Source organism: Lagenorhynchus albirostris, chromosome 7, assembly GCF_949774975.1.
Source record: "Lagenorhynchus albirostris chromosome 7, mLagAlb1.1, whole genome shotgun sequence".
Taxonomy (NCBI): Eukaryota; Metazoa; Chordata; class Mammalia; order Artiodactyla; family Delphinidae; genus Lagenorhynchus; species Lagenorhynchus albirostris.
The window spans coordinates 92,982,261-92,994,429 of record NC_083101.1 but is presented as its reverse complement, the minus strand read 5'-3'; the positions used below and the strand labels follow the sequence as shown (position 1 = coordinate 92,994,429).

Here is a 12,169-nt window from a genome sequence, read left to right as displayed (position 1 = left end):
ACGCAAGACTGCATGTTTCTTTGATAACCAGGCAAAAACTGTTACAGCTTGGCTGGGCTGGGAAGTTCTGATTCATCCGTCGTATTCACCAGACATTGCACCTTCAGATTTCCATTTATTTCAGTCTTTACAAAAGTCTCTTGACTGAAAAAATTTCCATTTCCTGGAAGACTGTAAAAGGCACCCGGGACAGTTCTTTGCTCAAAAAGTTTTGGGAATATGGAATTATGAAGTTGCCTGAAAAATGGCAGAAGGTAGTGGAACAAAAGGGTGAATACGTTGTTCAATAAAGTTCTTGGTGAAAATGAAAAATGTGTCTTTTATTTTTACTTAAAAATCAAAGAAACTTTTTGGCCAACCCAATACATAATATGAGAACAGCCTTTTGAAAAAGGAAACGTCAGGCTAGCATCGCCAGGTATTAAAGCTTGCTATAAAATTACAAAAATGTAAACGGGGGATGAAGAGCGACAGAATGGAAGGTCCAGAAACGACCCAAATGCGTGGTGCTTGAGCAGGTCTGCAAAAGCACTCTGAAGCACCGGAGAAGGTGCAGAAGGGACAGCGAGCAGGTCAGCCTCTGCAAAGATCCATCTTAGACTAAAATGCATTCAACCTGAACAAAAATGAAAACATGGAAGAACCAGGAAAAAAAAAGAATTAAGAAAAAAAATCTTTAATAATCCTGGAGCAGGAAGGTCGATGAATGACAAAACCTAGATGCAATAAAAACAAGAATAAAAAATACTAATATGTACACACCTGAAGTCTCTGAATGGCCAAAAAAGGTTTAAAGAAAAACAGACACATGACAAAACAAAAATATTTACAACTCTTACCCAAAGGGGCTCTTATTTATTAAAAAAAGGTATACATAAATATAAAAAAGACTGACATCCTAAAAGACAAATGGGTAAAGAATCAACAATTTACAGAAAATGCCAAGCCCTTAAACAAGTGGAAAGGTGCTCAACCTCCCTTCACAAGAAAATGCTAACAGAATCTTCCCAAGAGGGTGGGGAGGCCAGGAGGAAGCAGCAGCCCGGCTTCAGGGGCTGGAGTGTCCCCGGGGGGCAGCGTGGCATGTGCGTTAACCTGGTAAGTGCACAGGCCGTTTCGCTCTAGGAATGTACCTACGGAGATGTTCAGTAAGAAACAACAGTGTGCGGACTTCCCTGGTGGTTCAGTGGTTAAGACTGCACTTCCACTGCAGGGGGTGTGGGCTTGATCCCTGGTTGGGGAACTAAGATCCTGCATGCCGCACAGCGTGGCCAGAAAAAAAAAAAGAAAAAAGAAAAAAACTACAGTGTGAAAGGTGCATCCTTGTTTACGGCTACAGAAATCTGAATGCAACTTAAGTGACCATCAGCCCGGGACTGCGCAGCCAGAAGAATGGGAGTGTCCCGAGCCAGACTGTGATACTAAAAAGAGCAAGGCACAAATGGGATCCAGGACACCAGATCTCACACACACACACACACACACACACACACACACACGGACTAACAAGGACACATCAAAATATGGCAATGGTGGTTGCCTCTGGGTGGTGGGAAGTATCTGGGGGGACTTACTCCCAAAGGAAAGTAACAAGCACTGAATCCTGCCCTCTTGCATGGTGAGCTGTTTGAACCTAGCATCTGAAAGGAGGTTACAGCATGGCATTGCCCCGGTTCCTCTGGAAACTGACCAATTCCTGAGTGAACACACAACGTCTGCATGGAAGGAAAAATTTCCCAAGGTCTCCTATCACCTGGTATCTAATTATATATGATTACCTAATCTTCTTTCAAGAGGAACTTCTCAAATGCACATCCTACTGCTCTGAGGGAACTGGGAACTCATTCTGCAGCTGGTTTGACTGGGGATTAATGGTTAAGCCCCATATCCCTGAAATCTGCCCACCCCCCTGCCCCAGATCTACCAGAAGAGTATCAAAGATGAGGATGAAATCTCTGGGGATATAAACTTCAAAGAAAAAACAGTTCTGGGCAGGTGGTGAAAAGGGGGAGACAGGACCAGAGGTGAGGCGATGGCTGTGTTCCTTACAGTGAGATATTTTCAGCTTACCATGGGAGGCTGACCGAGTCTCTTCAACATCAGCCCCATGGCCTCTCACTCAAGGGTCTGTCTCTGCCTTGTGTCCACCCCAACCCAGGAGCTGGTCACAAAGGCTGTTACAGCAGTGTACCGAAAAGAGCTATAATGCGACCGGCCCAACAGCTGCCATCCATAAAAAGGCCAACTTACTTGGCTGACCCTTCTGGTCCCTGAATTTGGGCTTTGGGAGGACCCCTGTCACCCCAACTACGAAGAGTGGCTACTGTACCCAAAATGCATATGAGGATTACACTGAACACCAGCTTTCCTTCTGTGAGTCTGGAATGTGGGGACATGCCAGGCAGAGGGTGCCCATGTGACCAGCCCCAAGGAGCCTCCCTGGTAGATGACATCACACTTCACACGTGTTGTCACATCTCGTTTTGAGGGAATTCAGCGCGTCCTCTGACTCCCCTGGGAGAGGACACTGGAAGCATGCCCTGCTTTCCCCGACAGCAGCCAAGTCAAGATGGTTTTGCTCAGCCCAGCTCCCAGCCGACGTTACTAGTGAGAGCTGAAAGCATCTCCAAGTGCCGACTTCTCAAAGTTCCACAGGAAGACAACTTAAAACAAGCAAATGCTCAATCAGGTAAACAATTTCCATTTAAAGTTTAAGTTCAGAATTATCAGAAAAATGCCACTCGGAGCAAATACAGTATTTTAACATAATCCCAGGCTGTAATACTAAATTTTACATGTAAAATGATGACAATCTATTGGCTATCTTTTCAAAAGAATAAACATTCCTAAAACACATAATCGAGTTCTTTATGCTTCAAAGCAAAAAAAAAAAAACAATGTAGGGACGGATGATTAAACAACGTATTTTAAATGAGTAACAAATCCTTGAGATGTCCATCAGTACATTCTTAGCTCCATTCTCTGCCACAGTCAGAGGAGTGGAGGCTTAAAGAGAGAGCAAGGTGGACTGCCAACTGAGTACACACATTCCCATTTTTTGGTTTGTCTTTTTAAATTTATTATTATTATAATTTTAAAATTTATTTTTGGCTGCTTTGGGTCTTTGTTGCTGCATGTGGGCTTTCTCTAGTTGCGGCGAGCGGGGGGCTGCTCTTCGTTGAGGTGCGCGGGCTTCTCACTGGGATGGCTTCTCTTGTTGTGGAACACGGGATCTAGGCACGTGGGTTTCAGTAGCTGCGGCACATGGGCTCAGCAGTTGTGGCTCTCGGGATCTAGAGCGCAGGCTCAGTAGTTGTGGCACATGGGCTTAGTTGCTCTGTGGCATGTGGGATCTTCCTGGACCAGGGCTCAAACCTGTGTCCCCTGCATTGGCAGGCATATTCTTAACCACTGTGCCACCAGGGAAGTCCCTGGTTTGTCTTTTAAAGGTGAAAATCCACAGGAGAATGCAAGATAAGAGCAAAAAAGTTTTGGAAGCTGAAATGCAAACAGTTGACTCAGCTGACCTAAGCCAACAATGGGAAAACCCCTAGACCCAGCCATTTACACCCTAGAATTCAATCCCCAGAGCTTGGCAGCTAACAGGCAGCACCGGGCACTTCAGAGACAGGGTGAAGTTCAGATGAGGTGACAGCAAGTTGATGTCCAGACCCACTTCACCCAGCCGACATGCCAGTGCCAGGCCTCTGGTGAGGCAGATGGGCAGGTCTGTGGGACACTGGGACCCACACTTCTAACCGTGGGCGTAAGGACAAGGTCACAGACTCCCAGCAGGAGGTAAGAGAGTGCTTCCCCAGGGAATATGGAGTCAGAGAGACAGAGCAGCAGCCCAGCTGTCATCCTACAGCAGAGGTTCTAGCTTGGCATCCACAGCAGCAACTAAGAACTTACTAGAAATGCAAATTTTGGGGCCTGCTGGACCTGCTCAGGAAGAAACTCTGGAATCTGTGTCTTCACCAGCCTCCTGGGTGACTCTGATGCTCACTACAGTTTGAGAACCACTGCCCTCAAATGCAGCTCAAAGCCTTTAAATGCCAGCCCCACCCCCAGATTTCTAGTCAGCTATAATAGCTGTTAAAGACAAACAGGGGACTTCCCTGGTGGTCCAGTGGTTAAGACTCCGTGCTCCCAATGCAGGGGGCACAGGTTTGATTCCTGGTTGGGGAACTAAGATCCCACATGCTGCACAGTGTGGCCAAAAAAATTTAATAATTAAAAAAAAAAAAAGACAAACAGATAGCAGACACCGGTATCTGCAGAAACCTCCACCATGAGATCAAAACAGCAAACCACCTGGGAAGGGAGGCTATGCAGGGAGAAGGAAACCTCACATCACTATTATTCTCAGGGAGGAAACACATCCACAGAGGAACGGCAGCTGCAACACACAAAGAAACTTCAGAAAACAATAAAAATAGCTCCCAGAAATTAAAAATAATAGCAGAAATAAAAACCTCTACAGAAAGACTGAGACATAGTTGAAGAATCCTTACGGAAAACAGAACCAAACGAAAGAGGTGAAAGGAAGAGGAAAAGTCACAGGAGGACAGCAGTGCAGGAGGCCCAGCATCTGAGCAACATGGTTCCAGGAAGAGCCTAGAGAGGACCAACTGTAGGGAGATTCAGAGCACAAACCCAACAGCACGTCCGAGAACTGAGGGCACTGCCTGCAAACCGCCCCACCTCCCAGAACCCTGCGCACAAGGAATTTCCCACAAGCTTCCAGAGATAAGGGAGAACAAAGGGGAAAAGGTCAGAAACCAGAAAGCCTGGATTTCAAGCACCATCTTCTAAATGTGCTGCCATGTACCCTTTCTCTCATAAGCCACTGGGGGATGTGCACACCCCGAGACAAAGGAGTGCACGAGAGCCACTAAACACCACACCCCAACAGGAGATGGGGGAGGCCGTCCCCAGGACGACAGCTGCACAGAAAGCACAGAGCCTGGAACGATTCCAGGAGAGAAGCTGCAGAATGCCCGATGCACCCATTGCCTTAAGAGGTTCAGGCAGCCGGGTGAGAGCTTGAGGAGTGATTCATTTCAAGTTCAGCGCCTGCCATGGGACTGTGGTGGGGACACTGCCAGCACACAACCGAATAGGCAGGTCCCGAGACCTCTTTCTGATGGCTGGGACTGGAACTGCCCTGAACTAGGACGGGGATAAGCCCACTGGGCTGGCAATGAGCAGGTCCAGCTGCTGCCCTAGTGCCCCTGGGTGCTGCAGGCAAGTCAGGAAACCTCAAGTCTTCAGACTGGAACAGCAACCAGAAAAGCGCAGGGCTAGGATCTGGACTGGATCCCTCAAAGTCCAGTTCCGGCCGAGTGGAAGTTTACACTGAAGGAGAGAGGAATAGGACCAGAGAAGGACTCCGAACACTTACACGAAGATGGAGGACCAGTGTCTAAGTGACAGCATTCTGCTCTTAACTGACAACCCCTCTACTGCGCAGCCTGAGGAGGACACAAAATGGACCACCCAAGGGCCAATGGGAGGTGTCACAGACGTCCATCTGTCGGTCACCTCGCCCAGCGTATCACATCCCGAAAAACGGAACCAACCTTCCAGCATCAGTAAGATGGCCAAGTGCTTGGACAAACCCATCTTTTTGTTGTTGTTGTTCTTTTTATTTATTTTTGGCTGTGTTGGGTCTTCATTTCTGTGCGAGAGCTTTCTCTAGTTGCGGCGAGCAGGGGCCACTCTTCATTGCGATGCGCGGGCCTCTCACTGTTGTGGCCTCTCTTGTTGCGGAGCATAGGCTCCAGACACGCAGGCTCAGTAGTTGTGGCTCATAGGCCCAGTTGCTCCGTGGCATGTGGGATCTTCCCAGACCAGGGCTCAAACCCGTGTCCCCTGCACTGGCAGGCAGATTCTCAACCACTGTCCCACCAGGGAAGCCCAACAAACCCATCTTTAATCAGTGGACAGATGAGTTAGTCACAGACTGAGCAAGCACATTTAAAACGGACAAAAGCCCAATGCAGGGACCGCCTAGCTGCCAGTCACAAAGCCTCTGTGGTGCGAGTGACCAGTAACCACAAGAGGCCTGCGCAGGCCAGCTGAGCCACACTGTGAAGACCACAGCCTGCCTCACAGAGGAATGCACTGGCTGATCCCATAAACTCTGGAAACAAATTACTCAATTAAGAGAAAATGAAACAAACTGAGGTGCCGAGGCCTCGGTGCCCCTTAGCTGCTGATGCGTGTGTGGCAGCCAGAGGGTGTGTACTGCAGGGGGCCACACGCCAGGGACGCCACAGCGCCCTTACCTTTCGACTGTATCTTCTCACAGTTGGGGGAGATGATGACGCATTTCAACTTTTTGAGCTTCAGATGTTTGAGAACTTCCCTCAGCCCCAACACAAGTCGGCGTTTGGTCTTAGCCTTGACTGGATCTTTCTGGTACATACGATCTTGGAAACGAACCAGCTCTTTCAGCAGGTCCGTAACACAAGCGTCAACTTCTTTACTGAGCATCTGGCTGCAGTAGCTGAAAGAAACGTTAGACACAGTCACGTTTCCACTGGCTGCGACACTCCAGCGCACAGCTCCTGGCACACCTCAGATGAGGGGGACAGCATGCCACTTTCAAGAAATCACGCTTTGATGAGCAATACTAGTCAAAAAGGTGGAACTCCTGATAGGATGTTATGAAAGGTATGGATGGAGGCATCCTCTCCAGCCCTAACTATAAGGGACAAAAGACCTCTGGGCCCCATGTCCCCAGGGCAGCCACTCCCGGGCACCTCTCCTCATGAAAAAAAATGTTTGGGGAGTCTATCCTGAAGAAAAGTGGGAGGGAAGGAGGCGGAGTGCCCTAAGAAATTACATACAGAAATTACACAACGAGAGGGGAACCCAGATGCAACGGGCTGTCACCTCACTACCCGTTCCCCCAACCACAGCTTGGATTCAAGGGCACCTCTGGCATCACGGCACTAGGACCTCTCGGGAGCAGATTAGGTAGCCCTGGCATGTGTTACAACCAGGTCCTAGCCACCTTCCACCGGGAGGATGCAAACACCGGGGCCCAGATGAGCCAGTGGGCGAAGAACTCAACGCCCAGTGTCAGAGTGAGCACAGTGCCCCAGGCCCCACTGCAGGCACAGCTGCCAGGCTCACTCACTCCCTGAACCGCCGGCTGTGGATCTTGGGGCAGGCGTCCACCTCCTTCTGGGGCTCAGCTCCCAGCTGGTCTTCCGACTTGCTCTCTGCCACAGAAGCACAGGACACCAACTCTTCTGTTCCCCCTGGAGTTTTAGAGAAAGAAGTCACAGCATGGCCCCTCCAGGGCTCCACACACAGACTGCGGGGACTGAGGCAGGGAATGCTCAACAGCGGCAGTGTCGCCAGAGCAGCCAGACTCGGCGGCACACACCCGCCACATCCAGACACGGCCACCGAGTGTCACAGCAGGCAGAGGAGTGATGGGAATGGCTTGGGAAATCAGAAGAACCGGGCGACTCTCTGCACTGCCTAGAGGTGCCTCCCCGTCCCTTATTTAGTTATTTCTTATTTTTATTGCGGCAAATATTTGCAAAATTTACCATTTTAACTGTTTTTGGTTTTTTTGGCCACACCACGCAGCATGAAGGATATTAGTTCCCCAACCAGGGATGGAACCCGAGCCCCTGGCAGTGAGAGCGTGGAGTCCTAACCACTGGACCACCAGGGAATTCCCTAACCATTTTTAAATGTGTGGTTTCAGGGGCCAAATTTATTTTTTAATTTTGAAATTTAACCTGAAGTTCTTATCAGTAAGTTTTAAAAGCAGGTTTATTAGTTCTCAATTTTTTTGCAAATGCCTGAAACCATTCCTTTATCAAATAACCCTTAAAAGAGAAGCTGAACATCTAAACTGGGAAAGCCACAATAGGTGTGTTTAAATCCATCAGACAGGATTCAATAACAGCTTACAACACTCAAATTGTTACTTCTAGACACTTCCAAAGTGCAAGTGCAATAACATCACCAGAGGAAGGAGTTCATCCACCAGGAAAGACAATGTCCCGTGGCTGGCCTCTCCACCACCCATATGCGTAGCTTGTAAAACCCCTGGCAGCCTGTATGGCAGGAACCTCTAGGCTGGGTGGCAGTGGACCCAACCCCAAGATCCACCCCGGGGAAATGCCAGCAGGAGGGGTGCTCACGTCCCCTATATACATCCCACGCTGCCACAGTACCTGTGCTTCTAATAGCCCCAAAGTGGAAACGCCCACAACACTCCCATGCCACCTGGCACGTTTGTATACCTGGATGCTATGCAGCAATGACAATCTGGTACTACCTCTACAGGCCACAGATATACTGCTGGCCAGAGGGGCACACACTACAAGATTCCACTGGAACAAAGCCTGAAAGCTCACGGGTAGGGCTGCAGACAGGGCTGAGGCCTTGAGCAGGAATCATGGGGACTGTGGGGCTGATACAATTTTGAACTTGGTATAAAGTCCTCAAGCTATATGCTTCTGATTTGTGTACTGTTCTGAATGTATAATTCACTAAAATGCTTACTTAACCCATTTCTTGTATGACACCATGTCTCACACACTTGTGGGCAAGCAGCTCTGCAGTTAATGGTGTTAATTCTCATGGCACTTCAAATTGCGAGGACCATCCAATGTCACACAGATCGAACTCAGGGGCCTCACCCCTCTGTCCCTCTCACCCCTGAGAAGCAGAGGCACCAGAAGCTCCACCTGCCCATAGGGACGTCCTCTTACTGTCAAGTTAGGAGACTGAAAACTTCTGCATTCCCAAGGCCCAACGCCCACGTGCTTTTACCACACAGGGACAAGGGCTGGGCAAAGCCCAGACAGTTGGCTGTGCATACGGCCGCCCCCGCTGAAGGATTCTTTAAGAAGCAAACCAACAGAACTCGGTACCTGAGGGGTCAGGCTGCCCGAGGGCCTGGTCGTCACCACCGCTCTCTCCATCTTGCACATCGTCACTGGCAAAAGCTGGGCTCACAGCATTTTCTTGGAGACGCTGTTGCTTTCTCTCCTGCCGCTCTTTCAAAATAATCTTTAAAATTAAATAAACGATCAAAACATCTAAATACTTGCACTTAAAAATAAGCTCTTCTGCAAAATAAGCCACCCAAGTTAAGCTGGTTGGCACTGTGCCTGTTTGTGCCCTTACTCCCCACCCACCCCCATGGGTGGGCCCAACCCTCTCACCCACAGCCCAGGAGCAGCATGTTCCCCCTGGGTGCACAGAGCAGGGCATGTGAGAACTGGGCTCTGATGCAACTGTGCAGCTCAACTGTTACCTGGCCCCAGGCAAGACATGCCTTCCTCCATCTGAGACCCACCACACTCCACAGGCTGCTTTGAAAATTAAATCAAAGAACGTGTGCCAGGAAGTGTCCAATATTTACCAAATCTGAGCACTAGACAGATTGCCTTGGGTAGAATGAGGGTAAAAAATGTGAATGAGAACATACTCCCCCATTTCTGGTTTTCTGTCCATGTCATTCCAAAGCATTAAAATAAATAAATAAGGCCTCCCCCTCCAGCAGCTAAGGCACCCTGCTTCACTCGCTCTAGCACACCATGTGGGAAGAGCAAGGGACCATCTTTCAGAAAATCGTGTACCCATCTTGACAAGAGCAGTTTCAAATGAGAGTGAAGGTTAAAATCTAAAAATGTAAGAGTCGAAAGGAGTAACACAGATACAGGAGAGTCTGTAGGTTTTCTCGCGCCCAATTTCAAACAAAACACCACACACCTTTTTCAACGAGGTTGGCTTCTTGGCCTTGGGGACCTCCCTCTGCTTCCCCTTCTTCATCAGGGGGGCGCTGGAGTCTAAGGGGTTGTGCGGGATCTTCACCTGGCCAAAGCGGTGGCCCTTCTTCCCTGACATGGAGTCTTTGGAGAGGACGGGCACCGCCCCGACTACAACACAGTAGGGACACATGGCTCAGGCTGCTGCCCGCCACCTGCCTGGCTCCAGAGGGCAGGCTCGCTGCAGATCTGTCTCAGGGGCTCCTTATGCTGCCCGCCCATCCCCACAACCTTCCTCATCCTCATCAAATTGTCCCTTAGAGAACCAGCTTCCTATCCCTGTAATCAAATCTCCTATATTGCTCCTATGTTGTAATCAAATCTCCTATGTTGTAATCAAATCTCCTATGTTGCTCAGTAAAATCTGATGATGTGTGGGTCTCATTTTTTGATTAAGAATTTTTCCGGGTAGCTTGTACTTAAGATTCAAGATGCCTTTTACTCCACCATTTTCAGTTGACACTGCCTTTGCAGGAGTTGGCCACTGGCTTCCCTATGCATACCTTCTACCTCACTACCTTATAAAATCCTAGTTATATTTCAAGTTGATTCTCTTGAGTTTTCTAGACATAAACATACTTTCCTAAATTCCCTGCACAGTGTAAATACATGACCACAATCACTACTCAGTACACTTCAACTGCATACTATGGTTCTGTTCTACTTCCCACCTTGTTCCTGTTCCCAAGGAAATAGTTAACTTGTTCATACTTTCCCCCTACTTTTTAATTAGGAAAATTTCTAAACACATACCAAAGAAAAAGAGAATGTATAACAACAAACTCAGGTACTCACTGTCCAGCTTCAACAACCATCAGTATTTTTCCAAATATATTTTACCCACCCTCCTTAATTTTGGAATATGTTTTAAAAGTGCTGTGTAGACAACAGGGGTGACTCCTGGAAAGGCAAGCCAAAAACAAAATAAAAACAACAAAAAAATAACTGAGCAGAGACATCAACAACCACACACTGTGAGGAAGACAGCCACCAAATTCAGACCAAGGCAGTTCCTTACACAAAACAAAACAAAAAAACCCCAGCACAATCACTACTCTCAGAAGGAAAAAATCAAATCCAGAGTTGCTACAATATATTAACTGAAATATTCAGTATTCAACAAAAAATTTTTCAAACTTCCAAAGAAACAAGGAAGTGTGACCCATACTAAAGAAAAAAGGAAGTTAACAGAAACTGTCTTTGAGTGCTCCCAGCTGTGGGACACAGATGACCAAGACTTCAAGGCAACTATGAGAATAGATGAAAACACAGGATTTCATTAAATACAAATAACAAAGGAGAAAGGCTCAGTAGCAGATTTGAGATGGTAGAAAAATCAGTGAACATGAAGATAAATCAATAGAAACTATTCAATTTAAAGAAAAATTTTAAAGATTTTAAAAGATTGAAAAAATGAAGACAGCCTCAAGAGACCTGTGGAGCAACAACAAACATACCACTATACATATAATGGGAGTGCCAGGAGAGGAAAGAGAAAAGACAAAAAATATTCTGAAGAAATAATGGCCCTAAATTTCCCAAATTTGATGAAAACTTTAATCTACAAAGCCAAAATAGGATAAACAGTACCCAACCAAAGGTAGGATAAATATAGAGATTCCCACCTAGACATATCATAGTCAAACTGTTGAAGGTGGAAACAAAGAAAAACTATGGAAAGTAGCAAGGGAAAAACAACTCACCACAGAAAGTGGAACAACAAGACAAGTAATATCTGACGTCTCACTGTCAACAATGGAGGCAAGAGGGCAATGGAATGCCATTCAAAGTATTGGGAGAAAAAAAAGTCAACCAAAAATTCTATACCCGGCAAAACTATCCTTCAAAAAATGAATGTAAAATATAGATGTTCCTAGATAAACAATGACAGAATTCATTGCTTAATTTACTTATTTATAAGCAACCACTTTATTTTTAAGAAAATAGGATTTTTAAAGTAAAGGAAAAAATCAACAAAGGAATCAAAATGGTACTCTATATTTAACATAAAATAAAGCAGTTAAGGATGAACAGAAGAATAAATAAGAATCAGAAAAAAATAGCAACAGCAGTAAATCCAACCAAAGTAACAATTACATTAAACATGAATGAGTAAAACACCCCACTCAACAGGCAGAGATTGTTGGCCTGTATAAAAAAGAAAGCTCCGACTATATGCTGTCTACAAGAAACATATCTTAAACACACCGTCTGCTAGGTGGCCAGGGCTACTCTTCCCTATGCTGCTGGTAAAAGCATTCACCTCCTCTTTAATCTGACCAGCCAGTTGGGAAGGCCTGACTTGGGCTCCAGAATAAACATAAGCCTCCAAAGGCTTAAGTTGTGTTCTGGCACAAAAGCCC

The 12,169-nt window shown here is 46.9% G+C and overlaps 1 protein-coding gene across 22 annotated transcripts in view; it reads right to left on the bottom strand.

Moving 5' to 3' along the window:
- SECISBP2 (SECIS binding protein 2) overlaps nt 1-12,169 on the bottom strand; it is a 39,598-nt gene that overhangs the window by 3,892 nt on the left and 23,537 nt on the right. For all 22 annotated transcript variants that reach the window (XR_009541656.1, XM_060155514.1, XM_060155515.1 and 19 more), the window contains 4 exons: nt 9,751-9,917; nt 8,907-9,045; nt 7,148-7,271; nt 6,291-6,511 (listed from right to left, as the gene is read on the bottom strand). Coding sequence is in view for 21 of the 22 variants with exons in the window: in XM_060155514.1 (XP_060011497.1) it covers nt 6,291-6,511; nt 7,148-7,271; nt 8,907-9,045; nt 9,751-9,917 (651 nt within the window). In the remaining variant the exon portion in view is untranslated. The remainder of the gene's footprint in view (nt 1-6,290; nt 6,512-7,147; nt 7,272-8,906; nt 9,046-9,750; nt 9,918-12,169) is intronic.